A 16831-nucleotide genomic window follows, 5' to 3' on the forward strand; every position below is an offset into this window, starting at 1 on the left:
CCTGCTGGGCTCCGGCGATCCTTCCACCTCAGCCTTCCAAGTAGCTGGAACTACAGGCGCGCGCTACCACGCCCGGCTCATTTTAATTTTTTTATTGTATAGATGAGGTCTCGTCAAATTGCCCAGGCGGGTCTCGAACCCGCGGGCTCAGGCAATCCACTCGCCCCAGCTTCCCAAAGGCGCGGGATTACAGGCTGAGCCACCGAGCCGGGCTGCAAACTGTTTTTATAGGGGATCTATACTTTTGTATTTATACCAGTGTATGAGAGTTCCACTTGTTCCAGATTCTAACCAGCAATTTATATTGTCAGTAATTTTTTTTAATTTTAGCTATTCTAATATTTGTGTAGTTGTATCTCAGTGTGATTTTAATTTATAATGAGCAAATTATATTGACATCTTTCATGTGCTTATTTACCATTAAAATATTTTTCTTACTGGAGTTCCTCTTTGAGATTTTTGGCCATTTTCTCCGTTATTTTCTCAAGGAAAATTTGTCTTTTTAAACAGCTTTCTTGAATTGTAATCAACATATCATAAGTAATCTACATGCCTACATACTCATTTGAAGTATATAATTCACTGATTTTTAGTACTTTTTTTTTTTAAGTTGAAGTCTCACCCTGTCGCCCATGCTGGAGTACAGTGGCATGCTCACGTCCACCACAGCCTCAACCTGCTGGGCTCAGGAGATCCTTCCTCCTCAGCCTTCTAAAAAGCTGGAACTACAGGCATGTGCCACTACACCTGGCTAAATTTTTTTGATTTATTGTAGAGACAAGGTCTCGCCAAGTTGCCCAGACTGGTCTCGAACCCCTGGGCTTAGGCAATCCTCTCACCGTGGCCGCCCAAAGTGCTGAGATGACAGGCTTGAGCCATCGTGTCCAGCCAGTATATTTTTAGTGTTATTCAACATCTACATAATCTAATTTGAGAGCATTTTTATCACCCTCAAAAGGATCTCACTTCCAGCAGTTACTCCAGGTCCCACTCACAGCTCCAAACAACCACTAAACTATTTTCTCCCAATATAGCCATGACATTTTTGGAATTTGATGTAAATTGAATTATACACTATGTAGTTTTTTCCTATAAATTTCAAGTTGTTTTCTCTGTTTTTAAATTATATGTCTCCTTACTAAGTTGTGGGAGGTCTTTGTGTATTTGGACACAAGTCCTTTATTGAAAATATGATTTCAAAATATTTTCTTCAAATCTATGGTTTGTCTTTTCACTTTCTTCATGGTGTATTTGAAAAGCAAACAAAAAAATGTTAATTTTGGTGAAGTATGTCAATTTTTTCCTTGATTGCTTGTGTTTTGCAGTCATATCTAAGAAATCATTGCCTAATTCAAGGTTGTAAAGCTTCACTTTTATGTTTTCTTTTGATATTCTATGGTTTTAGATCTTGTATTTATGTACGATTTATTTTAAGCATTTGGGGGGGTATGGTGTGAGGTAAAAGTCCAGTTTGTCGTTTTGCATGTGGATATTCAGTTCCCTCCTCATTGTTTGTTGCAAATATTACAGCTTTCTGGACTGAACAGTCTGCATTTGCCAAAAAGCAATTGAACATAAGCGTAGGAGTATATTTCTGGACCCTTCATATTTCTGTTTCATTGATCTATGTGTCAGTTTTCTTGTCAGTACCACATTATCTTGGATGGTGTGACCTCATAATAAGTTTTGAAATATGGAAGTGTAATTCTTTTTTTTTTAAAGGGGGATTTATTGAGAAGACAGAAAATCTCCTACAGTGGGAGGGAACCCAAGGGGGTTGCCAAAAGTGTAATTCTTTCAATTTTGTGCTTCTTTTTTGAAGATCGTTTGATAGTTGTAGGACCTTTGTATCTCCGTAATATTTTTAGAATCAGCTTTTTTCATTCTGAATTTGGAATAGCGAGTTTTACAAGGTTTGTGTAGAATCTTTTGATCAATTTGAGGAGTATTATCGGCTTAACTATATTGACACTTCCACTTCATGGACATTGTGTTTTTAATTATTGAGGTCTTCTTTAATTTCTTTCAGCAGTACTTTGTAGTTTTCAGTATACAAGTACTACACTTATTTTAGTAAATGTATTCTTAATTATTTTATTATTTTTAATGCTACTGTGAAGTGAGTGTTTAAAGTTTATTTTCATACTGTTAAAATATAGTATACAGAAATGAAGTTGATTGAACTTATATCCTGTGGCCTTGTTGAACTTATTTACTAATTCGAATGGGTTTGAATTTCTTGCATTTTTTAAGTTTTTAATATGGGAAATTGTGTCATCTTCTAAAAAAGACAGTTACTTCTTGACTAGTTTGGTCTGTTCAATTTTTAGAGAATTTCAACAGTTAATTTTGATATTTTTTCCCATTTTTTAAACTAGTTTTGAGGGAGAAGATTTTCACAGTTTTTCATACAGTTATTCTGGAAGTATACTCTATGTGAAGTTTAAATATATTCTGGGTATGAGTACTTTATTGTTTGAGGATAAGGATTTGGATTCTAGTGAGCCCTCTCACCCTCTATTAGTGGACATGATACTCAATGAGTGTTTGTGTATGTTATCCCTCCCTCCTTCCCTTCTTTCCTTAGCAGTGCCCAGCATCTTTTCTTCCTGCCCTTGCGCCTGTGTGCTCAATGTTTAGTGACCACTTATGAGTGACAATATGTGGCATTACACTTGTTGTTACAGTGATAGTTCACTTAGAATGATGATCTCCAGTGGCATCCATGTTGCTGCAAAGGACATAATTTTGTTCTTTATGACTGCATAGTATTCCATCATGTATATGTCCCACGTTTTTTTTTCCAGGTTACTTTCAGTGAACATTTGGGTTGCTTCCATATAGTTGCTATTGTGAATAGTGCTGCAGTAAGCATACATATGCAGGTGTCTTTTTGGTAGAGTGATGTATGGTCCTATGGGTATACTCCCAGGAGTGGGATTCCTGAGCAAAATGTAACTCAATTTTTAGTTCTCTGAGTAACCAAAGTTTGAACTAGTCTACATTCCTACCAACAGTGTGGAAGTATTCTCTTTTCTCTACAACTATGCCAACACCTGTTTTTGTTTTGTTTGACTTTTTAATGATAATCAAACTGACCAGTGTAAGATGGTATCTCATCATAGCTTTTATTTGCATAACGTGAATGATTAGTGAAGGTGAGCATTTTTTCATGGGTTTGTGACTGCGTGGATGTCTTCCTTTGAGAAATATCTGCACTGGCCTTTGCCCACTTTTTAATGGGATTATTGGGTTTTTTCTATCAATTCGAGTTCCTTATAGATCCTTGATGTTAGGCTTTTGTCAAATGCAAGGCTTGCAAGTAATTTTGCCCATTCTGTGGGTCATCTTTATTCACTTGATGGTTTATTTTGCTGTGCAAAACTTTTCATTTGGTAAGCTTCCGCATCTCAGTTTTATATTTTGCTGTCTTTTCTTTTTAGGACTTGACCATGAATTAATTGCCTAAATCAATGTCCAAGAGGGTGTTTACTAAGTTTTTTTCTTAGCTTCTTATAGTTTGAGATCTCATATTTAAGTTCTTGTTTCATTTTGAGTTGATTTTTTACATGGTTATAGGTAAGGATACAGTTTCATTTTTCTGCATGTGGTTAGCCAGTTTTCACTACACCATTTGCTAAATATGGATTCTTTTCCTCCAATGTTTGTTTTTGCTGGATTTGTTGAAAATAAATTGGTCTACGGTCTGGGGGTTTATTTCCAGATTCTCTGTCCTGGTCTACTTGTCGACTTGTCTATTTTTGTACCAGTACTGTGCTGTCTTGGTCATCACAGCCTTGCAGTATAGTTTGATGTCCGGGAGTGTGATACCTCCAGGTTTGCTTTTTTTTTTTTTAAACAAAGGATTGCTTTAACTAATTTGGCTCTTTTTTTGCTTCTGTATGAATTTTTGTATTGTTTTCTGTAAGACTTTGAAAAATGATACAGGTCATTTGATAGAGATTGTACTGAATCTGTAGATTGCCTTGGGTAGAATGGTTATCTTGATGATATTTATCCTTCCGGTCCATGAGCCTTTTTGTCCTTCCATTTGTTTGTGACATCCTTGGTTTCTTTGAACAATGTTTTGTAGTTTTCATTGTAAAGAGCTTTCACCTCTTTTGTTAGAAGAATCCCAAGATAATTGTTGCTTGCATGCAGCTATTGTGAATGGAATTATGTTTTTTTAATTTGGTTCTCCTCCTGTTTGTTGGTAGTATATAGAAATGCAAGTGATTTTTGCACATTAATTTTGCATCCCAAGACTTCACTAAAGTCGTTTATCAGTACAAGAAGGTTTTTGACAGACTCCTTAGGGTTTTCTAGGTATAGAATCATATCATCTACAAAGAGGGATAATGTAACTTCTTCTTTTCCTATTTTGATACCCCAAATTTCTTTCTCTTACCTGATTGTTCTCTCTAGGATGTCCAGTACTATGCTAAATAGGAGAGGTGAGAATGTACATCCTTGCCTTATTCCAGTTCTTAGGAGAAATGCTTCTGGCTTCTGCGCATTAAGTATAATGTTGGCTGCAAGTTTGTCATAGATGGCTCTTATTGTTTTGAGGAATGTTCCTTCAATGTCTAGGTGTTCAAGGGTCTTTAGCAAGAAGACCCTTGTTGGTTCTTTGCCATTTGGGGATATCAGGTGTAGGGGAAGGGCCTGGTTTGTTGCTCCCTTGGCTGGCACTGCAGAGGTTTATGTAAGGTGTGTTTAAAAAAAAAACTCCCACTTTCACTCACCTCTTCCTTCCTCAAGAGTGTTCTCCTGATTTTGTGATGGGTTCATTTCTAGGAATCTATCCTCTATCAGCATATCCTCTATGCTGTCTATCCTCTGCATCCCCAGGTAACCATCCAATAAACCTCAACTTGAATTTTATTGAATGCTTTTTCTGCATCTAATGAGATAATCGTGTGGATCTTGGTTTTACAACTATGTGGTAGATTACACTATTTTATATGCATATGTTGACTAGCATTGCATCCTAAGAATGAAACCCACCTGGTCATGATGAATAATCCTTGTAATGTGCTGCTGTATGCGATTTGCTAGAATCTTGTTGAGAATTTTTGTATCTGTGTTCATCAGGAAAATTGGTCTGAATTTTTCTTTTCTTGTTGGTTCTTTGCCATTTGGGGATATCAGGTATAGGGGAAGGGCCTGGTTTGTTGCTCCCTTGGCTGGCACTGCAGAAGTTTGTGTAAGGTGTGTTTAAAAAAAAAAAACTGCCACTTTCAGTCACCTCTTCCTTCCTCAAGAGTGTTCTCCTGATTTTGTGATGGGTCCATTTCTAGGGATCTATCCTCTATCAGCATATCCTCTATGCTGTCTATCCTCTGCATCCCCAGGTAACCATCCAATAAACCTCAACTTGAATTTTTAGGCCAACCTTCAAAGCCCTGGGCCCACCCCTTTGCTGAGAGTGGTAATCATGCAAGGTCTTTAATCAGTAATCTTGATCCTCCTAAAAATTTTTAATTTTTATAAAGGTCAATTTATCAATATTTTTGCTTTTATTAATTGTGTTTTTGTTGTCATGTCTGAAAACTCTTTTGCTACACCCAGATTACAAAGATTTTCTTCTATGTTTTCTTATACATATTTTACTTTTTTTTTAATTTCAGAGAAATAGGAGCCCAGTTTTATTCTTCTGCATATGTCAATCCAGTTTTTCCAACACCATTTGTTGAAAAGGATGTCCTTTCCCCAATGTACATTCTTGTTAGCTTTGTCAAAGATTGGTTGACAATGGATATGTGGCTTTATTTCTAGGTTGTCTTTTTTAGTTCCATATGAACTTAGTGAATTTTTTTTCTAATTTTTTGAAAAATGGCATTAGAATTTTGATGGAGATAACATTGAATTGCAATGATAGAAATTGCTTTGAGAATTTTGCTTATTTCAAATTACATTAATATTTCAATCCGTGAGCATGGAATGTTTTTCCATTTGTTTGTATCATCTACAATTTTTTTCATCAGTCTTGGTAATTATTGTAAATGAGATTGCCTTCTTCATTTGGTTTTCAGCTAGATCATGATTGATATACAGAAATGCTTCTGACTTTGATTTTATATTCTTCCAAATGTTTGTATCTCTATAATAATATTACTTATTTTATTTTAGATATTATTTGTGTCTTCTCTTTCTTGTCTAGGTTGCTCATATATCCTCAATTTTAGTAGTCATTTCAAAGAGTAAGATTTTTGATTCATAGATTTTTTTTCTATTGTTATTCTACATTGACTTTTATTGCATTCCTTTATTAATTGTCCTTTTTTTACATCAGGCTTATTTTTCTCTTATCTTTTCTAGTTTCTTAAGGTGTAACCTTACATTCTTTAACTAAGAACTTTTTTTCTTTTCTGATATAACTATTTAATTCTATAAGTTTGTATCTAAGCCATGTTTTAGTGGAATCCCACAGGTTTTGATCTTTTGTATTTACATTTTCATTCAGTTAAAATAATAATTTCTAAGTTCTCTTGAGACTTATTTGATCCATTGTTTTGGTAGACAAATATTAAGATGATCTTCACAGTTTCTGCCTCCCTGTTTTTATTCTCTAAACAATAGTTTTTTGTTGAGTGAAGACTAGACCTGTGATTTATACCTAACAATTAAAATGTACCAAACATGATTAGCTGTCACTCTGATGACCGAGTTATGTTATCTGAAGTTCCATCTTACTAACAGTTCTAGAGTTTCTTCAATGTTAGATTTAAAGAAGCAAATTTAAATAAATTCTACAGACACAAGAAAATAACTGTAGAGAGATGAAGGTGGATTCTTCTTCAGTTATGCCACCAGATGAGAACATAACCTAGCCAACATTTTGACTAGAGCATCATGATATTCTAAGCATCTCAGAAACTGATAACCTTAACCAAACTTATAAGCATGTTTTATTTAGGAGTGTGTTGTGTAATTTTGAGTTTGGAAATTTTCTTCTTACCTCTTATTGATTTCTAGTTTAATTCCATTGTTTTTTAGAACACAAATTTTCTTCTTCTTTTTACACTTTTAAACTTTTGTTTTATACTTCTAGATATAGTCAATCTTGTTGAATGTTCCATTTACATTTTTAAAGTGTGTATTCTGCTATTGCTTGGTTCAGTGCTTCATAAATGTCAGTTAGATACAGTTTATTTGTGGAAGTTTTAAATTTTTCCATATTCTAAATGATTTTCTGTCTACTAGTTTTATAAGTAACAAGAAAAAATTTGTGAAGTGCAAAATTATAATCGTGAATTTGTGTATTTGTCCAATTCATTCTGCATATTTTTGTTTTATGTATTTTGACACTCTGTTATTAAATGCTCTGTTATTAGATGTTATTAAGATAATTATAGCTTCTTGTTGAATTGACTTTTTTAGCATTATACAACAGCCCTTTTATCCCTGGTAACTTTCTTTGCCTTGATGTTACTTTGTTTGATTAATATAACCATTCCAGCTTTTTTAAAATTAGTATTAACGTGGTATTTCTTCCCCACTATTTTACTTTTATATACTATTCCTGTTCAGCTAAAAATTGTATTATGTATGATTCCAAATGAACTATAAATGAAAGATGATGTGAGATAACAAGAAGGATATGTTTAATATATCTAATAGATTTCTGACAATATAGGTCATGAGATACTATCTTTTAAATAAGTGAAAATGAAGAAACATCTTACCTAATCCTCTGAGAGGCCATGAAAACAGTTCTAAGATGGAAATTCATATCTCTATAAACACGTATCAAGAAAATGGAAAGGTCAAATGTTAACAGTCTAAAGTCACCTAATGGAGATAGAAAGACAAGACCACCACCAAACCCTAACCTTAGCAGAAGCATCCAGATCACCAATGTAAAAGCCCAAATATGGGACATAGAAGACAAAAATAACATAGAAAAAAATCAACCAAACAGAAAGCTGGTTCTTTGAAAGAATAATTAAGGTTGATAGATTCCTAGACAGAATGACCAGGAAAAAGAGAAAATGCCCAAATAGACACAATCACATACACAAAAGATCAAAGCACAACTGACCCAGAAGAAATACAAAAGATTATCAGAGATTAATATGCACAACACCTATATGGAAACAAACTTGATAACCTAAGTGAAATGGAGGACTTTCTAACATCACACAACCACCCAAGGTTGAAACTAGAAGACAACAAGAAGACATTGAGTCACTAAATAAACCAATAACAGTAAAGAAAATTAACTCCATCATAAGAAAACTATCTGCAAAAAAAGTCTGGACCAGATCTTTCCAGTAGACTTATATGAAATATATAAGGAGGAGCTGATACAATCCTATTGAAAGTATTCCAGGTAATTGAGAAACAATTCTCCCCCAAATCATTTTATGGAGCTAACATCACTCTGAAACTCAAACCTTGTAAAGATCCAACAAAAAAAACTAGTCTAATATTCCTGATGAATATAGATGCAAAAATCCTCAACAAGATTCTAGCAAATTGGATCCACAAACACATCTCAAAAATCATTCACCATGACCAAGTAAGCTTCATCCCAGGGATAATGTAATTAAATACATCAACAGATGTAAAAACAAGAACAATATGATTATATCATTAGATGCAGAAAAGGTTTTTCATAAAATCAAGCATCGCTTCTTGATAAAAACCCTCAAACACCTAGGCATAGAAGGAACATACTTCAAAATAGTAAGCACCATCTATGAGAAACCCTCAACCAGCATATTGCTAAATGGACTGCCACTGGAAGCATTTCCCCTGAAAACCAGAACAAGACAAGGCTGCCCACTTCACATTGTATTGGAAGTCCTAACAAGAACAATTAGACAAGAAAAGAAAATCAAGGGTGTCCAAACAGAAAAAGAGGAAGTTAGCCCTCCTTGCTGATGATATGATCTAAAATTCGACCTTCCATATGACCCTGCAATCCCTCTACTGGGAATATACCCAAAAGAACTCAAATCACTTTATAAAAAAGATATCTGCACAGCTGTTTATCGCAGCTTTGTTCACAATAGCAAGAACATGGAACCAAAAGAGGACTGGATAAAAAATAATGTGGTACATACACATAATGGAATACACAGCCATAAAGAAGAACAAAATCATGAACTTCACAGCAACCTGGATGGACTTAGAATCTATAATACTGAGTGATCTTTCACAAACAAAAAGCTGAGTATCATATGTTCTCACTCATAAGTGGACCTTAAACAACTACCATAAAACTGTAAGAAAAGAATTAACAATAGCAGGAAACTGCGGAGGGGTGGGGGGGCAGGGAGGTGGGATTGGCAATAGTGGGAATCTGTCTGGGGAAGGGAGCACACTTCGTCAACAAAGGTACCTGCATAATGAATATTTGTATACCTAACCCTGAATTGTACCCCACAATTTTCAAATAAGAAATTTAAAAGTTAAAAAAAAGGAAATCCCCACACATGCAAGGTTCTGATTTTTATAACTCCATGATATATATATATATCATGGAGTTATAAAAATATATATATATATTTTGGATATATATATACATATATATATATCCTATATATATTCTAGATGGTTTGTGGCAAGTGGAAATGGCCAAATTTAAGTGCTGTTTTAAGAAAGAAAAATTTTTCTTTATTGCTTGATTCTAGAAGGAAGTTATAATGCTCTTACTTTGAATAAAAAAATAAATGCTTGAAAGCAAAAACAAAATTCAACATTGCTAATAATCAGAGAAACACGATTCAAAACCACAGTGTGCTATTATATCATTTCAGTACAAATGTTTTTTATTAAGAAGATAAATATAATGGATGCTCATGAGGCTGCAGAGAAAAGGGGATGCTCATACAGTGTTGGTGCAATGTAAATTAGTACAACCACTGTGGAAAGCAATATGGACGTTCCCTCCCCCCACCAAAAAAATGGAACTGTATGATCCAGCAACCCCACTGTTGAACATATGCCCCCAAAAAGACATTACTATCTCAAAGAGATATCTGCATCCCCACATATATTGCAACTGCATTAATTAATAGCCAAGATATGGAATCAAACTGTTTCCATCAACTGATTAACTGATAAAAATGTGATATGTGTGTGTACACACACACACAAAATGGAATACTATTCAACCATAGAAGGAATGAAACACTGTCATTTGCAACAACATGGAACTGAAAGACATTGTTAGGTGAAATAAGACAAGCAATGAAAAACAAATATCGCATGTTTTCACTCACATGTGGATGCTAAAAGTATTCATCTAATAAAAGTAAAGAGTAGAATAATGTCTACCAGAGGCTAGGAAAGCTAATGAGCAGGGGGAATAAAAAAGAGGTTGATAAATTGATGAAAAAAATACAGTTACATAGGAATAAGATCAAGTGCTCATAAGCAGAGTGGGGTAATGGCCAATAGGAATTTATTGTATATTTCAAATTAACGAGGAGGGATTTTGGATGTGTTCAACTCAACAAAATGATATTTAACACAAAAAACTTGCACATTTTAATGTGAACATTGTGATGTTTTCACATATGTATGCACATGTGATACCATCACCATAATCAGGTACTAAACAGATTTATCACCTTCAAAAATTTCCTTATGTTCTTATATGTTTGCTTAGCATGAATGTGTGTGATAAGAACACAGCATAAAATCTATCCTTTTAACGTATTTTAAAGTTCATGACATCATATTGTTAACTATATTATACTGCAGAATTCTAGAGTGTATTCATATTGCCCATTGGGTTCTGACAACCACCATTCTATTCTCTGCTTCTATGAATTTGATTATTTTATATACCTTATATACAAGTACATGGAATCATGCAGCTAAGTGAAATAAGCCAGTCACAAAAGGAAAATTTGATTATTTATTCTATCTAGGTTTTATGTTTACCTATTAGCAGTCATACATAATGAATTAGGAATGTTTCTTTTAAGTAAATTGTGGCTAAAGTTAATATTAAGAATAATTGTTAGTGTATATATATATTGAAGATTTCACTATTCCCAATAGTTACAAAAGCAAAGTGAAAAGCAAAATGGATAAAATATCCTTGTTTTGAAATATTTATTCTCAATGTTAAAATTATTTGACTTAAGTAATATTTATTCTTCGATGAAAGTATAAATTTGAATAAATATATTCTATAAATATAAAATTGCAAAAGTAAATTTGAACAATAAAACATTGTGTTTTATGGACAGAAATACAAAAATATAATTCATTTGGAACACATTATTTTTGGTTCTGAATATTAGACAAATTTGACAATTAACCATATTATATCCAATTTAAAACTGGAAATTCTTTATTTCATATATATTGTTACCATCTTTCCCAAGTTGATAAAGTCTGATTTTTTTAACAATATTTACAGAGTTCCCAAATTCCCAAAAGTTGCACTCAAAAAGTAATATGTATGTTTTTTTGAAAGTGAAGTATATTCTCCAATTACAACTATATTATACATAGTTACATAGATAGATACCACGGAGATTTTCATGATACAAATATGGGAGTAACAGTAAGGCATAGTCTTAGTCACACTTTATTTACTCATCCTTATCTAAACCCTGAACTTGTCTTTTGCTACTTTTAAATGAATATGTTGACCATATATTTCATAGTGAGCTCTCATCTTTATTAATTTTGTAGTATACTCTTCATGATTTCTCCAGAATTTTCTATTTAAAAGTTAAACATACAGAAGAGAAGTGATGATTTTGAGTTGTGAAATCAGTATTTTTAAGCACTTAATGTGCTTTTTCTGTTTGATTCAGTAGACATTTATGAATACTGATGTGTTAGGCACAGCACCAAATAATACCTTTCGCTTACATTACTTCTTTTAATTCTCACTTTACTCCCAATAGATAGGGCTTATTATTTTTAAAATAGTAAAGCTAAGGTACAAAAAGTATCAACAAGTATCAGAATAGTATTTTAACCTAGATCTGCCAATTTCCTAAACTTACACCATGATTATCATTCTAGGATACCACTACAAAAGCAGAGTCTTTACCAATTTGCTTACCAAAGTAATGATAACTGCCTCTAAAACCTCGTTTTAAACTCTAACAAGAGAATCAACAAAATGTTCTGTTTCCTTTTATATAGGTATATGGCTATTATCGATCCCTTGAAACCAAGATTGTCTGCTACAGCAACCAAGATTGCCATTGGAAGTATTTGGATTCTAGCTTTTCTACTTGCCTTCCCTCAGTGTCTTTACTCCAAAATCATAGTTATGCCGGGTCGTACTCTTTGCCATGTGCAATGGCCAGAAGGTCCTAAACAAGTTTTCACGTAAGTTAATTCTCTATTATGATTTTCAATTCATCAAACACTTAAGCAACTATAGATAAAAATCAAGCAAATAAGACACAGAAATTTCCCTCTGGGAGTACACATTACTTGGGAAAAGAAACATATAAAAACATTACAATATAATATGATATAGTCAATAAGTTTGTATAAGTTACTAAGGTTTTTAATTGGAAGTGAGGACTTCTATATGGAGTGGCACTGTAGCGTTTCCTGGAGAAGGTGATAAAAGATGAAAGCAACGTGCAAAGAAAAGTAGGAGGGTTGTTATTGATTGAGAAATGAGTGAGAAGGAAGAAACCAAAATGCAAAGTGTTGATTGCTCTATTTTTAAGAAGCCTGACTGAAAGGAAGGGGAGTCCTGGTAGTTTCATTAATTTTGTTTGGATATTATTGATTTGTGTTCCTTTCTTTCAGTATTTAAAAATTTAAACACCAAATTGAAAAATAAATAGGGATGCTATATGATAGAATTTGGTATTTCATATTTTAGATCTACCTTAAAAGAGCAAAGGGGTATAAAAGTGTAATTCTGTAATTAATTGCATTTTCTTTTTTTAAGTTGATCATTTAAATTTTATTTTAATAGAATGCATATTTTACATTTCAGTGACCAATTTTTCTCTTTAAATATAACAAAAGAAAATAATCATCATCAAAACAGTCATTTTTGCCTAACTTTACTCAAAGTCCAAATTTTTGAGAAAAATATTAGGAAGCACTTATTTAAGAAAAGTCAGACAGTCATTACTAAACTGAGTACCTCATGTGCTCTATCCTTATTATTGATACATCTTAGTGGTAAGACCATGTTGTCATTCTTAAATTAATTGTTGACTAAATTATTTCCCCCAATGACTTTAAATCAATACTTAGTAAGCTACCAGGATTAGGAAGGCAAGGTTTAAGATTCACTTTACAAAGCAACATAGGTTTTTAAGAAAGATATTATAACAAATTATTTGACTACTTTAAAGTCTTACTAAGTCAGTAGAATCCACACAAAAGTTTATAAAATTCTATTTGGGCTATTATATTAAAGCTTATCTTCTTTTTCCCCTCAAATTGCATTCTCATAATTTTTATTGAAAGTTATGAAACACCAGAATTTAATTTGGCAAGTTATAGTAGCATACCTATGATGTGACTACTATGTCTACACGGTTTTTTGGGGGGGGGTTTGGGGTTTTTTTTTTTGTACCAAATTAGCAATGAAATCAAATGTACCATGACTTTGGAAGAAAATGCATGTAAATGTTTTTATCTGATTTGTTAAAATCACAGTCAAGTAACGTGGATCCAATTTTTCCCAACAATTTATTTCAAATCATGTCTAGTATTACAAGGATGTATAGAATAATTCTACATAAGAGAAAATAAATGTCAGTTGTTTAGTTTATTCTATCCCTTCTTTTTTCCTCTGATGACACATTTAATTAGTTTGGCTTGACAATTACCAAACAGAGTATCAAGCAGAGGAAAGGTATTCATAATTAACCCCCAGGCAAGGGAAATATATGTAGTTTAAATGAGCCATTCAGTTCTGCTACAAGTTTCATGTAACAACAAAGATCATATGGTCAACAAAGATCAACAGGCAGCATTTGAAACATGACTGGAGGTGACAATAAGTGACAATCAAATACGTTGATGTATGTGTGAAATTAGTGCATTGAGAGTTCAGTATGATTTAAAGCTGAGAAAATTCAAAGTTCCACGTACTTTATTCTAATAGGTTCTTCAGCATGTATTTTCCTTATTTCTTGCAGTTACCATATTATTGTCTTTATACTGGTCTACTGTTTCCCATTGCTCATTATGGGTATCACATACACCATTGTTGGAATCACTCTCTGGGGAGGAGAAATCCCAGGAGACACTTGTGACAAGTATCATGAGCAGTTAAAGGCCAAAAGAAAGGTACTGTTCCATGTAATTTATCTAACATGTGCATAGATTGTAGTACATCTGACAGAAAACCTAGTGTTGGCATTTTAATATAATATGATTTGATGCTCTGCTCTTTTTTTTGTCTTTTTGAAAAATGTTTTTTCTTTTTTTTCTTTTGGTCTTCTACAAGCCATTGTCCACATACTATATCAATCTGTGATTAGAATAGATACCTCCTTACAGCAGTGCTTTTTAATATCACCTTTTGCAGAGTATTCTTAATTATTCTGTATGAAATTGTTGAAATTTCACTTTGTGGATTCCCAGGGGATTATATCTTTGCAACACTTGCTAATGATCTTTGTCCTTTATTGAACAGAGTGACTCTGATGTATTCTATATTCTGTTCAGAGCTTCATTTATCCTGAGAATGACATGTCTTGTAGAAAGTGCCATCATTCCTAATATGTATCTCTATCCCCTCCCTTCTCTTCCTAGCTTTTTCTCTCTCTCTCCCCCAACCCCTGTTTTCTTCTCCCTGATCAGCCATCATGTATATCTAATTAAAGGATAGACTCTACAATTTATTGGGTGACATGAAAAGTGTAGTTTCTGACTAATTCACATTAAAAAAAAAGTACTGTATTGCTGTTTTTACTAGGACAGATTTTTCCATCTACAATTATCTTACTAAATGAGGGAGATTTTTCATAAATTTGTGAAGTTACAGGGAATCTTATTTCATCTTCTTCTCTCCAGTTGATGTGTATCTTGGAGAGTTTTTTCCAAGGCTAAGTCCTACTGGTTTTGCCAATCATTATTTTTACCATTTATGATTTATTTACATAAAAATATTACTGGCCTCATGGACATTTCCTTTAAAAAAAATCATTCAACGATCTTAAAGCCATTTAACCACAAATACTCAATAATGATCAACTAGGTGGTAAAAATATAATGTAGAAAATATTCCATTTAATAGTATTTTTTCTCTGATATTGACAAATAATAGTAGATAAGATTACATCTGGTTAGCATTGATCATAATTTCTAATATTTGAAAAAAATGTAAGCATGATCTTTTCCACATCAATTTATTCACTTCAAGTTATATACAAATATATCGGAATTGTATACATAATTTTCATCTTATTTTTCTTTTAAAAATTTACCGTAATAATTATGTGCACAAACAACCAAACTACGCCTTTAGTACCTAAAAAAATTCAAAAGTGAAGAGAACATAAAAGACATGAATTTTATGGACAGTCTCTCTTTCCCTTTTGTAATTTCAACCCTATTTTTTTTTTCTTTATTTTAAAGATGTGGGGTACAATTCAGGGTTAGATATACAAATTTTCATTATACAGGTGCCTTTGTTGATGAGGTGTGTCCCTCCTTTCCCTGGAAGTTACCCACTGCTGTCAAACCCTTATAGTATTATGATTATTGTTCAAGATCCGCTTATGAGTGAGAACATATTGGTACTCTGTTTCTATGACATCACTGAGTATGATCGATTCTAAATCCATCCAAGTTGCTGCAAAGTCCATAATGTTTGTCCTTCTTTATGACTGCATAATATTTCATTGTGTATATGTACCACATTTTTTAAAATCTAGTCCAGCTTCAATGGGCGGCATAGTTAGTTCTATGTTTTTGCTATTGTGAAGCGAACTGCAACACACATGCCTATGCAGGCAATTTTTTGGTAAAATGGCAAGTTTCTCCGAGTATTCCCAATAGGGGAATTGTTGGGTTATATGGAAAGTGGATTTCTAGCTCTTTCAGAAATCTCCACACTGTCTTCCAAAGAAGATGCACTAGTTTGCATTCCCACCAGCAGTGTAGAAGCATTCCTTTTTCTCCGCATCCTCACCAGCATCTGTTGTTTGTTTTATTAGTGATGATTTTTACTGGGGTTAGGTGGTATCTCAGTGTGGTTTTGATTTGTATTTCTCTGATGACTTGTGAGGCTGATCACTTTTTATCAGCTGCCTGTATATCTTCTTTTGAGAAGTGTTTATGCATGTCTTTTGCTCACTTTTTAATGGGACTGTTTGTTTTTTTCCCTTTCGGTGTGTTTGAGTACCTAGATGTTAAGCCTTTGTAAGATATACAGTTTAAAATATTTTATCCCATTCTGTATGCTGTATTCTTGCTCTCTTGATGGTTTCTTTTGCTTTGGAGAAGATTGTCAGTTTGATGAGGTCCCACTTGTCTATCTTATCTCTTACTGTTGTGCACGGGGTTTTGATCAGGAATTGTCAAACCTTTTTTTTTTTAACATCTTGCTATAAAACACTTTTCTTGGAATAATTTCTTTTAACTTTATTTTGGGTATAGCACATTAAACAACTGATTTGATGTTCCATGTATTTTAGAATAATGTTTGTCTTTGTATTATCCACCCAGTTTCCTATCTTTTCTTTCTTTCTTATTGGTATAGCTCTCTTTTTGCTTTTACATTTTCTGTGTTCACTCCTAGACAAATTAAAATAGGCCCAGAAGTTGCATATTATAGTTAATTTTTTTCATATACATGCAATATTTTTCTAGGAAGAAATTTTTTTCTGAGTTTTTCTTTTTTTTTTTTTTTTTTTTTTTTTTA

At 33.1% G+C, this 16831-nt stretch overlaps 1 protein-coding gene across 1 annotated transcript in view; it reads left to right on the forward strand.

Annotated features, from left to right (window-relative positions):
- The window catches only part of TACR3 (tachykinin receptor 3), a gene marked incomplete at its 3' end in the record, with an annotated part of 29854 nt that extends 15604 nt beyond the window's left edge, over positions 1-14250 (forward strand). The window contains exons 2-3 of the mRNA XM_008051110.1: positions 12124-12312; positions 14100-14250. Coding sequence (XP_008049301.1) covers positions 12124-12312; positions 14100-14250 — 340 coding nt within the window. The remainder of the gene's footprint in view (positions 1-12123; positions 12313-14099) is intronic.
- Between the last annotated feature and the right edge of the window lie 2581 nt (positions 14251-16831).

The sequence above is a fragment of the Carlito syrichta genome, unplaced genomic scaffold (genome assembly GCF_000164805.1).
Source record: "Carlito syrichta isolate Samal-C Ts95f unplaced genomic scaffold, Tarsius_syrichta-2.0.1 Scaffold165261, whole genome shotgun sequence".
Classification (NCBI taxonomy): domain Eukaryota; kingdom Metazoa; phylum Chordata; class Mammalia; order Primates; family Tarsiidae; genus Carlito; species Carlito syrichta.